The 13,363-nt window shown below is 43.9% G+C and overlaps 3 protein-coding genes across 3 annotated transcripts; 2 read left to right on the top strand and 1 right to left on the bottom strand.

The window, feature by feature from the left end:
- The first annotated feature begins 8,745 nt into the window (after window positions 1-8,745).
- LOC128718542 (uncharacterized) lies at window positions 8,746-9,533 on the top strand. Its single transcript, XM_053812165.1, has 4 exons — window positions 8,746-8,751; window positions 8,820-9,065; window positions 9,123-9,232; window positions 9,263-9,533. Exons 1-4 carry the CDS (start codon window positions 8,746-8,748, stop codon window positions 9,531-9,533), a joined length of 633 nt encoding a protein of 210 aa, XP_053668140.1.
- Window positions 9,534-9,664: 131 nt separating this feature from the next.
- Window positions 9,665-11,480, top strand: LOC128718541 (uncharacterized). Its single transcript, XM_053812164.1, has 6 exons — window positions 9,665-9,680; window positions 10,277-10,351; window positions 10,410-10,509; window positions 10,607-10,738; window positions 10,819-11,204; window positions 11,275-11,480. Exons 1-6 carry the CDS (start codon window positions 9,665-9,667, stop codon window positions 11,478-11,480), a joined length of 915 nt encoding a protein of 304 aa, XP_053668139.1.
- A 486-nt stretch (window positions 11,481-11,966) lies between these two features.
- On the bottom strand, window positions 11,967-13,019 carry LOC128708642 (uncharacterized). The gene is made up of 4 exons (XM_053803620.1): window positions 12,980-13,019; window positions 12,687-12,915; window positions 12,228-12,610; window positions 11,967-12,154 (listed from the first exon to the last, which is right to left on the bottom strand). The coding sequence occupies exons 1-4, from the start codon at window positions 13,017-13,019 to the stop codon at window positions 11,967-11,969; spliced, it is 840 nt and encodes a 279-aa protein (XP_053659595.1).
- Window positions 13,020-13,363: the final 344 nt, after the last annotated feature.

The following is a 13,363-nucleotide window of genomic DNA, read 5'->3' as shown; positions in this document are numbered from 1 at the left end:
CGGAAGATACAGGGTTTTACAATAGATAAAATATGGCGAGCCCAACTTAATGAATCGCGTAAGCTTATAAGATAAACGGAGCGATTGATAGTGAAACACAACACATTTTACTGAAGCGCCAACGCTTGATATGGAGTCACGGGAACAATTTCTTCTTCTTCTACTTCATCAGCACAACAACCTTAAGAGGTAATGGTAATGGGTTGCCATTTCTGGCATTTCTGTGATTTTATTTACCCGCAGCCTGCTTAGCCCGTAATCCTACGAACGGGAAAATTTACAATTTTAGTGCTTCGAGAACATTTCTTCCAATTTCATTTGATAGTTCAACTCTTGAATCCGCTTGTACGTAAACAGGCTGGCCGATTTTGCATTCACTAAATTGTGCACCCGATTCCATATCCAGTTTTAGCGATTCAGTAAAATTTGTTGTTTTTGTGTGTATTTTATTTGTTTGTGCAATTTAGTAAGTTGGATTTGCCACATCCTATCTACCCTGTAATGTGTAAGTGGCCCCCACGCTATCATAGTTTGAACCAATGCGGCCCGCGGGCTGAAAAGTTTGGAGACCCCTGCCATAGACAGTCAATCTTTAATCGTTTTTGTAATTCATTAATACATCTGGATCCTTTGAAGTTGACTCTGGAAAGACTTTAAACACGAAATCTAATCACGATCGGCCGGAGGGTTGGTTGTTAAGAATTGTGTAAAGCATTGTCTTTGGGAAAGGATTGATATATGCAGTTAGGTAAGATGTGGAAAGGACATTTGAAATAACATTTACTTTCGAGCGGTTGATTCGCATAGTGTCATAGTCTTTGTTGGTAGCACCATGACGTATAGATGGAATAACTCTTGTCAAAACCAAAGCGAGTGATACATAGAGAAGATTCTCTAGAAATTGAACATATCCGGGCTTCATGAAGAGATCCGGAGTAGTTTTGGAGGAGTAAGAAGCAGCTGCGATCTGCCAGGAATACTCCTTGTTGGAGTACATTTTCTTGTAAATAATCATATCCTAACCCTAATGTGAAAGTCCAGAGTAGTTCGTAGCTATTAGGAGCACTCTGGAATAGTTCAGAGGTTGAATAGAGTTTTCTTGAAGTTTTCCTCGTTTCGGTTTGTTCAAGGGTGAAGATGAGCAGGGTTCATGAATATGGTTCATTCATGATGCAGAATTAATTAAGTGAGTTACAACAGATGACGAATACTGAGTTTGTGGAGATGACGTCGAAACAAAGTCTCGAACATTCAGGTTCATTTAGATCGCTGGATCGCTTAGACGAGTATTGGAAACGGTGGAATTATGAGTGAATGTAATCCAAATTAAGACCATTTAAAAGCGGACATGATAAATTCTATATTGTGCTCACTGAAAGTAGTACAGATATGCGACAGTTGTCACCTTCACGTACCAACATACATTCTATCTTTATGCAACATTGATACGTTTTGTAACAAAACTTTAAACCTCCGTTTAAAATACCAAAGACCACACACGATTTTTTTTTATTATCCAGTGCTCTTCTCCCCGGCACTGTAACCGTTGTGGAATTTACCCCATGCTAAAGTGAGGACCCATCAAAAATTCACACACACACAGCGTGCACGGTACGGTTTCGCATTCCGCGCATTCGGAGCAAAAATTTGTGTTGCCAAAACTTTGAAAATTTATTGTCGCCAACTTCCACGGTTGATGCGCTTCCGTTCCACGCGTATGCACACCGAGAACCGAGTGTTTCAAAAATAGCGTCATCTCGCGCCAACTCACCAGCGAACCAATTATCAACGGGTGGTATAGTGGTGATGAGTGATCTATGCCGGCCCATTTCGCGCACACACACACACACGCACACATACACGTGTGCGCATCCTTCTTCATCCCGAACCTACTCCGACCCGCGGGAGTCCTCGGACAGCGTCCATAGAAGGGTCGTGTCTTGATGATGAAGCACAGCGCGACCAATTAGTTGGGGCGTCCCATGGAAGTGAAGCAGACGCTCTTTCTCTCTCTCTGCCGCCGGAGACACTTCATATTAGTTGACATCAAAGTGCACGGCACGGCGCAGTGGCAAACATATTTTCTGCGCTATTTATACAAAGTGCCGCGCATAATTTGCTTTCTTCCTTCGGAATCGGCCTTTTTTTATTACTTCACTTTGAAGGTTGTGTTGCATGAGCGGGACTACGGGGACCCCAGGCAGAGACGCATTTTCTTCACTTCGAACGCGTACGGAGAGATCGGGGCCTGGGTTTTTGGCCATAGTCTCGCACAGTACCAGAGGGCTGGCAGCTGGCGAACCGCGGCCGGCAGGTAATTAGCTGCGAAACAAATCATTCTACTCCGTCAAAGTCGAGGTCAAAGTTCGGGCTTCTTGGTAATTAGAAGAATGGTTCCGCTGGTGGTTTAAAACCCGGGGCGTCCAAGTCGCCATACGTTCTGACACGGCGAGGCTGGGTTCCCGTTCTGCCGAGGCGCCAACAACTACCGCGTGTTAGCGTGAACGATCGTTTTGGGGATGTTTAAATTTAGAGTTCCCGTAATGCGTGGCCGTACGATCACCACTCCTTTCGCTCTGGAACAGGCTGCCAGGTACCGGCAGTACCCAGTACCACGGTGTGAAGCAACCGGAGCAACCCCCTATTTCTGGCCCACCGGGAGACAAAAGAATTAAAAAGCGCACTGGTGTGTGGTCCATCTGGGCGATGTCTTTGATCTGACGGCAATGTCAAGTCCCATTTCGGGCGTACTGAAAGACGCAACATAAGTATCGCCGATGCCAGACATACCAGCCACCGCTGTGGCACTCGTATCGTTACACTACCGTCGAGACTTTGAGACTTCCCGTATGAGATGTGACAACTGGTGGCGGCTGCGTGCAGTTCGTTCCATCACGTTAGCTACGCGCGTTTCGTTCTAATTTCGATGAAACAAATCGACTGCTCGCAAGTCGTGAGATGTGGAGGTGAAATTGGAGTTCCTCAGAATTCTTCATACATGAATCGATAGAGTAATCATGTCGTCAGGCAGTTCGTTCTTCCCACTTCCTTTCCGTTGGGGCTCATATGAAAAGCAATCAATGCCTTCCACCGAACGATTATTCCGACTTCTGGCAGCTTCCTGCACATTGTACAATCGACGTTTAATGTACTTCGCCGAAAACTATTATCCTTTTTATTGAATTCCTTATTGTACGGAGACTGCCCCAGAATTCCAGCAATAATGTACGAACTTAAAATCACTTCCGTGTACATCACCTCGTAATGAAACTAAATTGCTAAATCGTCCATATCATCACTCGCAATCCAATATGCATAAGCCCAACCGAAACAGTGGCTTATCGTGACCTAATTTACTGCCAACCAATCAAGCCCCACTACTAATTACCCGAAATGGAGCCACCAGAGTGATAAAAGAAAAAGAAAACAACCCAACTAACTGTCCCCGGGGCACGCTTCGTTCGACCACAACCGTTCCCAACTGCAGTTCCCAAGACCGGGACCGCAGAACGATGCACATGCCGATGTCTCGAGAAAAGTTTCCACACACTCGCGTAGACATAAATGGTCATAAATCGTGAACGAATTTCCCTTGATTGGAAATAACCGATGCCAAAGTTTTTTTTCCGGGTAGTTTATGACCGTAATGCCCATGGTTGGACCGTCCTGCTGGCGCCATGGCGGGATGTGTGGATGTGGATGTCAGTTTCACAGAATTACTTAGCATTTCAGCGTTGACGTAGAGCACATGTACGTAAATTGGAATGATCAGCGGAAGAGAAATGTTGTGCGAGCGAAGCAATTTCAACATGAAACCCTTCAATTATTCATATTTTAGATCTATTTTGGTTAGTAAAAAAAAACTCTTATCAAAACAAGCAGATAACAAGCCTCAAGTCTTCCGAAAGACGACCAACGTAATCCTTCCCACAGTACGTGCTACACGCTCCTCAGTGCTCGGTTTCCAACCAAAAATGGCTTGTGCAAACTACTCCAGAATGTTCTTGTAAACGAAACTTACTTACTCACTATCTTGTTACGGTTTACATCCACCAGCTGCTATCTTCACCGCAGAAAAGATGTTAACAGCATCGATAGCAGCATCAGTTGCAACGGTAAGCTCCAAACCTTTACACCGAAGCAACCTGAACCCGACCAACTTGCCCCAGAAGTGGAAAAGTATCTGCTTGCCAATTTTGGCATCAAACTTCTACCCAGCTCGTAACACAATAAGTTTCAGCGGGTTAAAATTCAATCATGTTAATGTATCTTGTCGTGGATATGTAGCTAAGGTAGATGAGGACAGCCACAGAACAACCGTATCGTGTAATTACAAGCCGAAAGATGGATCGAACTTTTTAGCATGGATTCTATTTTAAATAATAATTGACTCTTCCTTTCTACTCAATGCCAGTAGCTAAGAAGCTTCTCCATTTTAACATCCATCTTTCTGTGATCAAAAGTCTTCTTATATCAGCCAAACAACACAAAAAGCAATTCTTCACGGTTCATTACTGTTCATCTGAAGGAAGTTTTCTCCATCGAAGTGTAAGGATTGTATCCGAACACCCGTAATTAATAAATTATACGGTCGGCTTTAGGTGACACCAATAATAGCCCCGTGTTTTGTGTCCCCTTTTTAAGCTGTAATTACTATTCCCTCGGCCTAGTTACTGCGCAATCTGCGACACACGATATATCAAGCAAAGGATTTGCGAGGAAATGTCGTCCTCCCATCGTTTGCCGACTACCGGTCCATTGAATTTCTTCCGCAGTCTTCATAAAATAGAGCAGCACCATAAATTTTGTAAACTATTGCGTTGCTTGGTATACGCTTACTACACGCTACTTGTAGACAGTAGTGTTTACTATACTTTTTATTACCTTTTGTTGGTTTTAATTGTTAAATTACCATACTTTAGAGAGTTGGAGCGGAATGGTTGCTTAGTCGCACGTGTCACATTACTAACACCAAAGAAATGGAGGTGGGGAAGCTTAATTAAAAGGTGCTGTAATGTGATATGCAGAGATACATTAAGTAAATTCTAAGAAAATCCAATGATTATTTGATAAACCAAATCAGAATTCTATCATTTATCTCACTTTCAAGGCTTTGTAAACGAATCTGAACATAATTCGGCAAAAAATTATCTAATTACAACTAAAAATAATTAATAGTTTATTATTAAAAATTTATTAAGTAAAAATATTATGAAGTTCCATTGGAGTTTCATCCAACAAAAGAGATATTTATGGAAACAATTCACGAATTACATCAGAACAATAGAAATGACTTTAAACTGTGTTAGGAGTAGTATTCTTCAACATGAAAAATTCCCCTCAAGGTCCTCTATGTCCCAACGAGCCCCTCATTTGTTCCCCAACTTAATAGTCTCATACACTAAGCGAATATTGTTGAACTATGGTTTAAACACTATCTTCTTATTACTACGTCAAATTGCATCTTCCACCATCAACGTTCCCATTTGGCATCCCCAAAAACAAGCAGTCGGCCGTTGGTGGTGAATCTAATTTGCCATCCGCTCATGGACCATCATATGGGAAAGGGCAGTTTAGTTTCAAACTTTATGTATTACAATTTTGTGTTGATCGAAGGAAGGAATTTTCCCTCCCCAACATTACGGCATTACAGTATCTGAGGTGGTCGGGTCTTCTGGTGAAACTAGAAGGGAGCGTCACATTTTGATCTTGGTAAGCTCATGCCACCGGGAAAGATTCGCCCATAATGTGAAGGACCTACGAATTGCCTACATTTAGGCGCCAGTGTTTACGCTTTGGAGCAATGGGTACATGCACGCATCATCATCCCCCGGCCAGTCGCAGAGCATAAGTAAGGATTAGAAAGCATTCGTTCGAAGCCGTACGCAAACCCCCGGGCGTAAGGTCCACATCCCAGCGTCCACGGTGTGCATTCGTGTATGCTAGTGCAAAAGATTTTCACCCAAAACAGTGGAGTGAAACATAATCCTACGGGCCGAGCAATGGCAATGGGAAAAAAAAGGTATAGATTTTATTCTATCCTTACCACCGGTCAACAATGGCTTTTGGTTTATATACCATTTCTTTCTTCATTTCTTTCGAATAGGTTTCGCCTGTCAGTCGGTCAAGCGCGCGGATTCTGGTGAGGGGCGCTTTGGACCAAATCAGAGCATTGTCCCCACACAAAAAAAAAACACACACACACATCCTTACCAGAAGGCCCAATAGGCGTATGGACGCGTGCTGCTGCGTATCGTAAGCCATATTATCGCCCCTCGTCAGTCTCATTCCGGCTACGGTTATTACCACTCCGGGAATGGGTAAGATAAAGCTAAACTTTGTCTGCAATTTTCGGCGACCGAAATGCATGACCACGGACCTAAAAGGTAGAGCGTTATCCTTTCCAGCCACCGTACCGAGATCTCAAGGGTTCTGGGTACAAACAAAACCCTCGCACGACAAACCGACCAAAATCATACGTGCACCCGGGTCCACTCGACCGAGTGTAAGGTGGCAGTTTCATGTGAGATCCCTTAACAAGCTGCTTGTATTAAATTATTTATTGGTTACTTTCCGGTACCACGACGAACGTCCCCAAAACACACTAACACATTGCTTCCATTCGCCATGAGTATTGGCATCTTTAGCGTCCTTTTGCAAGCACACGCGCATAGACTGTGCAACCCCACGCAAGGGTAACCGTACGCACCGGAACGAGGTTTTGTTCTAACGTCCCTCTCTTTGGTTGTTTTTTTTTTCGGTACAGAGGGGCGGAAAATATTTGCCAAATTTCACTCGAGACACTCGTTTCCCGGTGTCCCCATCCAGGGCTGCCCGGCTTTTTTCCTACCGACCATTACATTACCGTCTTAGCGTGCTTTAGCGTTTTTACACCTCGTAAAATGCACGATTCGTCTCAGGGGTTTGTTTTTTTTTCGTACGCACCCCTGCCTGTGCAGGAGCGAAGCACATAGCTTCCGACAAAAAAAGCCCCCACCCCCTCCCCTCTCGGCAAGATACGCCTTAAAACACACATATGAGTTTTTATTCTCCCGTAATGGGTCTAAACCCACCGTACAATCAGGTCTGCCGGTGTGTGAAAGCGATCAAAACAACGGTTGGTGGAAGAAATTTAGTATCCCCGCGGAAAGACTAAGCCCTCCTTCCACTACCCCCCACTTTCCCGTCCCTCCGGATTCCATCATACCCCATCACGGAAGAGGGTGGAAATGGCGAAAAAATGGAGCTCATTGTGTGCCGGGCGTAATGATAATTTATGGAAATGTGATTTCTCTGTTTATGAGATCGTATTTGGCAAGTGAGACGCATTCGAAACAACATGCCTTAAACAAAACGAAGAGCGGAAGACCACAAGAGGGTTATACGGATGTATTCATACGTTCCTTTCAATACGCTTGAAAGGACTTCAAATTATACGTTCATCCATCAAACGAATCTATACCATTTTGTTACAGATTTAATTCGCATTGGAAGATCAATTATACGACTTTAAAACGAAGATTAAAAATTATTCGAACGTTTCGGTATGATCGCAGGAAGTTTGCAAATCTTAATCTGCATAGTGAGCTACTTAATTTACGCCTAGCCGGAATGTTCAGTTGAGACTCGTGTTCGGTTTTTAGAGTACAACGGCGGCCACACACTTTGAAAACTAACGAAATGATTTTTCACTCGGAATGTAACGCTCTGTAACGCACGTATTCTGGTTTAAATTGAAAGCCAAGCCAGCGAACGTTGGAAAGTAGACCAAAATATGATGATAACAAACGATCGTCCGACAAACGACAGTTTTTTTTATATAAAGAAAACGATAGCCATGAATTCTTTAGGTCGTTGGCCACTACATGAAAGGCAAGTCTCCAACCTCTTTTTTTTTATCGGACGTCAGTATTGATGTTATTCTCTGATTACCCTCGAAGTTTAATGCATACGAGGAATTTCTAAATGCGAATTTGAACTTGCGAAATTTGGAAAAAGAACTGGTTTTGTTTGATTTTCTGCTTGTGCCGTTAGTTCCAAAAATACTATATATTTGAACCGAAATGCCATGGATTTTCTGCCATTGTGCAATTTATAAACATTGCCATGCTTTCGATTATCCGGGGCTATGTCATAACCGCAGCTGTCAAGCGAACGCTTTGTTTACAACAATCATCTGTTTCGTTCATAACATCATCACAAACTCGTAAGTTATTTTCTCTATAAATTACAATCTATACCTGAAGTAAAACAGCATTTTGTTATCTTTTTCTCATACAGTGCCATCATTTTAAGGAGTAGAATAAAAAAAGTCGCCACCCAGCGCGTATATGATGTTGGATTTTCGTGCAATTCCTTGGCACAAAGACGCAAATCAACGAAAAAGCAGAGTATCGTAGATGGTATGTAAGAAACGAAGTTCCTTTGCATTTTTCGTGTGCTAATTTTAGTTCTTTATTTTCCTCTAGTAACGTTCCGGACATACTTTGTCCAAAAGGCACACCAAAATTGCTTTCAATGAGATGTCGATTGGGTGACGTGGTGTGTGTTGACTGGAATCATTTTTACACATCACTGCCACCTAACCACCGATCGAATTAAAACTCCAACGATCATAACAGTTTGATAGCTGCGTCATGTTAATTACAGTGAAGCGGAATTAATCCATTCATTGCTTCCAAATACTTTCACACCCGTACTTCACATTGAAAGCAATCTTTCACTTTACATTCTCAAGGCTTAAAAATGCAAGTAAGTATTACGTGTTACCTGTTTTGAAAATCTTTTTTTTATATTTTTTTCTCTTTGTTTTGGTACAGTCTAACGACGAAACTAGTGTACCGGTAACAGAACTTACATCGATGTGCCAAACGAAACAGGACGTAGATCAAACCAAAGATGCACATTATTCGGGAGACCCTTTTGTGTTCCCTCCCTTTTCATACCACGATTCGCGCAATCCAGAACGCAATGTTATGAAAACGGTACCCAACGTTTGTCATCGTGGCACGCGTAATCATCGTGGCAATAATGTACACTTTTCTATGGGAGTGTACGAAAATGAGGTTAGTATGGAACAGTAACCCAGCATGCTGATTCTAACTCATCCGTTCTTCTTACAGACATCGCCTAAAGCTCACTGCTACACACCGTACGGGCGTATGCGCCCATACTTTATACCGCATAGAACTCGCACGAAGAGTGAAAGTTCCGACCCATCGAACTTGCAGCAGTCGGTCGTGCAAGAAACTGCCAGTACTAGCAGTACTAACTCAGCCACATCCACTATCGTATCTAGTGCGGGTGTGTCATCCATACTGATGGAAACCTGTGAACCTACGGCGGCAATGATGGATGTATCGATAAATGCACCGGGACACGGTGCAGCTAGGTATTGGAATCCGGTAGTGGTATTGAAAAAAGCACGCTCACTGGAGAATGTACGGGTAGACAACTCGCTCGAGGGTTCACAACATTCACACGAGATGGAGTTCGTATCTAGTCGCATACAGAAGCTAATGGTGCAGGAGTAGCTACCCAAAATCATGTTACCCACTCAAATATTACACTTTGCATAACATAAAACCATAAGATAAACCCAGATAGACATAGAAATTCGATCAAACTGACCGTACGATCCAGTAGAAACCAGAAGGAGCCAGACATGTCGTGCGAAGCTGGTGATATTTTAACCGGAGATCTTGATTTATTTAATAGTAGACGAGGGTAAAGCATTATTTTTTGTTTTTGCTTTTTTTAATAATGATAAGGCTGTTTTTCAAACTGTGTTCCCAGTACACTTTAAATACATTTTTCCCATATAAAGGAATCCGTTCCGTTTCCTCTACAATACTATTGTTTAAGGCCGAAAAGGTTGCAGTATTTCGCAAAGGCACGCCTTCCCAACCTTAAGTACCTGGAACGGCGCTTGGACCGTAAGCCTTCACATCTGATTACGCTGATCAGCTGCAAAAACGATCGCGCAATTCCTTGCGGACGGTGCATTTATTTTGATGTGCTATTGGCAGTTCAACGAAATAACATCACGCGACATAACAAACCCATTCACTCGATCGATCGTGTCTGTGTGTAGGGTGGCTTATCGCATCCGGAATCTCGTTGCGAAAAAAGAACAAACCGGCACCTAAAATCCATTCGGCCAGCAGTTGTAGTAACCTCCCCGGCTTGACGTCGTTGTGTGGTAGTAATGCAGTGCAGATACTAGCGGAGAAGAGCGGACACATCGTTCCCACAAATCATTGATCTGAGCGCGAAGAAATGGACATGTCTCCTCGTTCGGAGCACGATTTCCCAACCCTCTGGATCTATCTCACCGTAATTATTGTGGGAGGTAAGTTTATTGCTGGATCTGGAATCAAAGGCTTTAAAACATGTTCACTTCATCACAGGTACGTACGTCCTGGCTGGCTGTCCAGTACCGACGAAACACTACACCACAATTGGTTGTGAACCAAGCGACGAGCTTAACCTCCAGGGATGCCCTCGTTGGTAAGACCATTAAACAGTGGTGGGGTTCCGTGGGGTTTTCCGAGATCCAGCAAAACCGCAACAATAGGTCCCAAAATAACTTCCAATACCCTTTCAGGTTCAACTGCTCGGCGCTGGAGCATCGCGCTAGTGATAAGTGTTATCTGTACGGAAAAACGTACGAACTGCATGCGAACGTACCGGACGAGAAGGTGAAATCGTCCTGTTTGGCACTGTGTACATGTCAAATGTTGGTACTCCAGACTACCAAAAACAGTCGCACTCAAAACACGAATTACTTACACCAGATAACTTCTCCTACCCAACCAGGAATTCGCGACGAGGAGTAGCCGAATTCCACTGTGCCCATATCGATTGCCCAGAATTCTTATCACCGCATCGGGCCGGCTGTGTGCGTCAGTACCGCACAAATGATTGCTGCTCGTCGAGACAAGCATGCGGTGACAAACGGACGAACCTGCCAAAGTGTACGATCGGCAGTGTGACCTACTACGAAGGGGAACGAATGCAATTCCCGAACGATCCGTGTCTCACCTGCATCTGCACAGAACACTTCAACGCGAGTGATCCTCTGTCGCAGGCGAAGTGTTATACGAACGAGTGTGCGTTTGAATTAATATCGCCCTCGGTGTTGGGAAACGATAGTGCACCGGTGTATTACGGAACTCGCTGCTGCCCATGGGAGTGGAGGCCGCGTAAGTAATCGGAGAGAGCCCATATGCCATAAGAGTTTGACACTTTGACAAAGTATTGCTTTCTTTTTAGCAAAATCTGCGGATCGTATCAACAGAGCAACGGATATAATGTCCAGCGATTGGGATGGGGTAACGAATGATCACAGATGCACCTACGGCAACTTAACGTTACGCGTAGGTGAATCATTAGTTCCGGATGTAACGTCTGTTGGCATTTACGAATGTTTCTGTGCCATACCGCCAATGGTGCACTGCATCCTAACTAGTGTTGGGTAATTCTGATTCAAATTCATGAACCTGGACGAATCTTTGAACAGAATGAATTAATCCGAATCTCCATTTTCTAAAGATTCATGACGTACAAAAATACTTATTTCAGAAGCAATAATAATCAAAATCACCCTAGAGAATCATGAATGTACGATGATTCATAAATCTCGAAGAGTCATTAGTAGCTTTTAGAATTCATGAATCTTTTGAATCGATTCATGATCCCAATGATTCTTCACTAAAGATTCATGTGAATAGCTCTTCGTAAAAGATTCATTAAGCACAACAATTATCTTAACGGCTGCCTAACGCCCGGTGTAGAACTTCATGTTGAACGTGATATCACCATAAACACAACATTAAAATACAACAAAAGCTTTACACACAAGAACAGGTGTAACTTCATACATTGCAGAAATATTAAACAGTTTTGTATTGTGTTTACAATAATCGATCATTGTTTAATCATTGTTTTCGGAGTAAAGAAATACCTTAGCCCAGCGTACAGTGCATCAGTGGTGGGACCTGGCAGCTACAGGACATCTTCTGTCCGTGTTCCGTTTTCTGCGGCAGGTCCAACGAATCGCCCACATCGAGTGTAAGACTGCCGTACTTGCATTGCAGCTTTGGGTCCGTCGCCGGTTTGCCACTACCCTTCACGACACTGTCCGCAGGTTTTGCTGCAAATAAACTCGATTAGATGCTAGTCTCCTCTCCCTTACCCCTAAACAGGTTCTTCCTCAGTCCACTTACGCATACGCCACTCCCAAGGACAGCACACGTCTTGCTTGTACACAGGAATCCCACCACCATACACTTGCTTCTCGCTGAACAGCTCGAACCCACAGTTCATATCGAAACAGTTCGGATCGGTATCGGTTGCGTTCCGGTTAAAGTCGGCAGAACAAATGCAGGTACGGCACTTGTTATCCTTGAAGCGCATACGTTGGCCTTCCTTGTAGATCTCATCCTCCAGCTCACACGTCGCCAGCTTATCCCGCTCCTGGCCACACACCGTACCAGTCGAACAGCACCTTTGCCGGGTGTACTGCCGCAGACAGTTGTCGTAATCGAACCGCTGGAAAAACTCCGCACAGTCCACATGCACGCAGCGGAATTTTGCCACCGGATTAGCCCTGCGCGAGTTTACGGACAGCGAGGTAAGTTAAATTGAAAATACGAGGAGAATCGACCCATTTTCTTGTGACTTACGATCGGCAGTAACACTGCGCGGAGCAAAACTGTGAAACCTCCGCGTCCGGTACGGTCTGGTCAATGTCGTACGTCTTGCCGTTGTAGTAACATTTACTGTTGTCGTGTGCCGTTATCGACGGACAATCGTACCTCTCCGGACACCCATCGGGACGACTTCCAACCGGTGTACATTGCATGGTTTTATAGTGCACTAGCGGCACATCGCATCCAAACACCGCCACCAGCACTAACAAAATAATTGAAACAAGTGGTAAGTTAGGCAAACTACACCGTTTAACTCGATCACTTACCGCTGCATAGCGCTACGGTGAAAATCAACAACAAGCGCATCTCGAAATCGCACTCAACCACACCATACGATCGAAGAACAACTACTGATTATGCTGTGCGCTATCGATCGATCGTCTGCCATTGTAGCTTCCCTGCGGGCAAAGCTTGGTTTGGGAAGATGACCCGATGATCTCATCGCACCGATCGAAGGTACTACACAATCGTGTTCGTGTTTTGGGAACGTCTTTAAAGAAACAAAGATGCAGCTACGCAAACGTTTACCTTTACAGAACAGGGAACAACGAGTTCTTTTTGAGCTTTAGGTTCCAAACGAAAACCCGTTTTGCTTGATGGCAGCAAAACGATAAACAGATTAATGAATGACCCCACCTTGGGGATATGTT

Source organism: Anopheles marshallii, chromosome 2 (assembly GCF_943734725.1).
Source record: "Anopheles marshallii chromosome 2, idAnoMarsDA_429_01, whole genome shotgun sequence".
In the NCBI taxonomy this organism is placed as follows: domain Eukaryota; kingdom Metazoa; phylum Arthropoda; class Insecta; order Diptera; family Culicidae; genus Anopheles; species Anopheles marshallii.
Note: the sequence above shows the minus strand (reverse complement) of the source record. Positions and strands in the feature narration are given on the sequence as shown.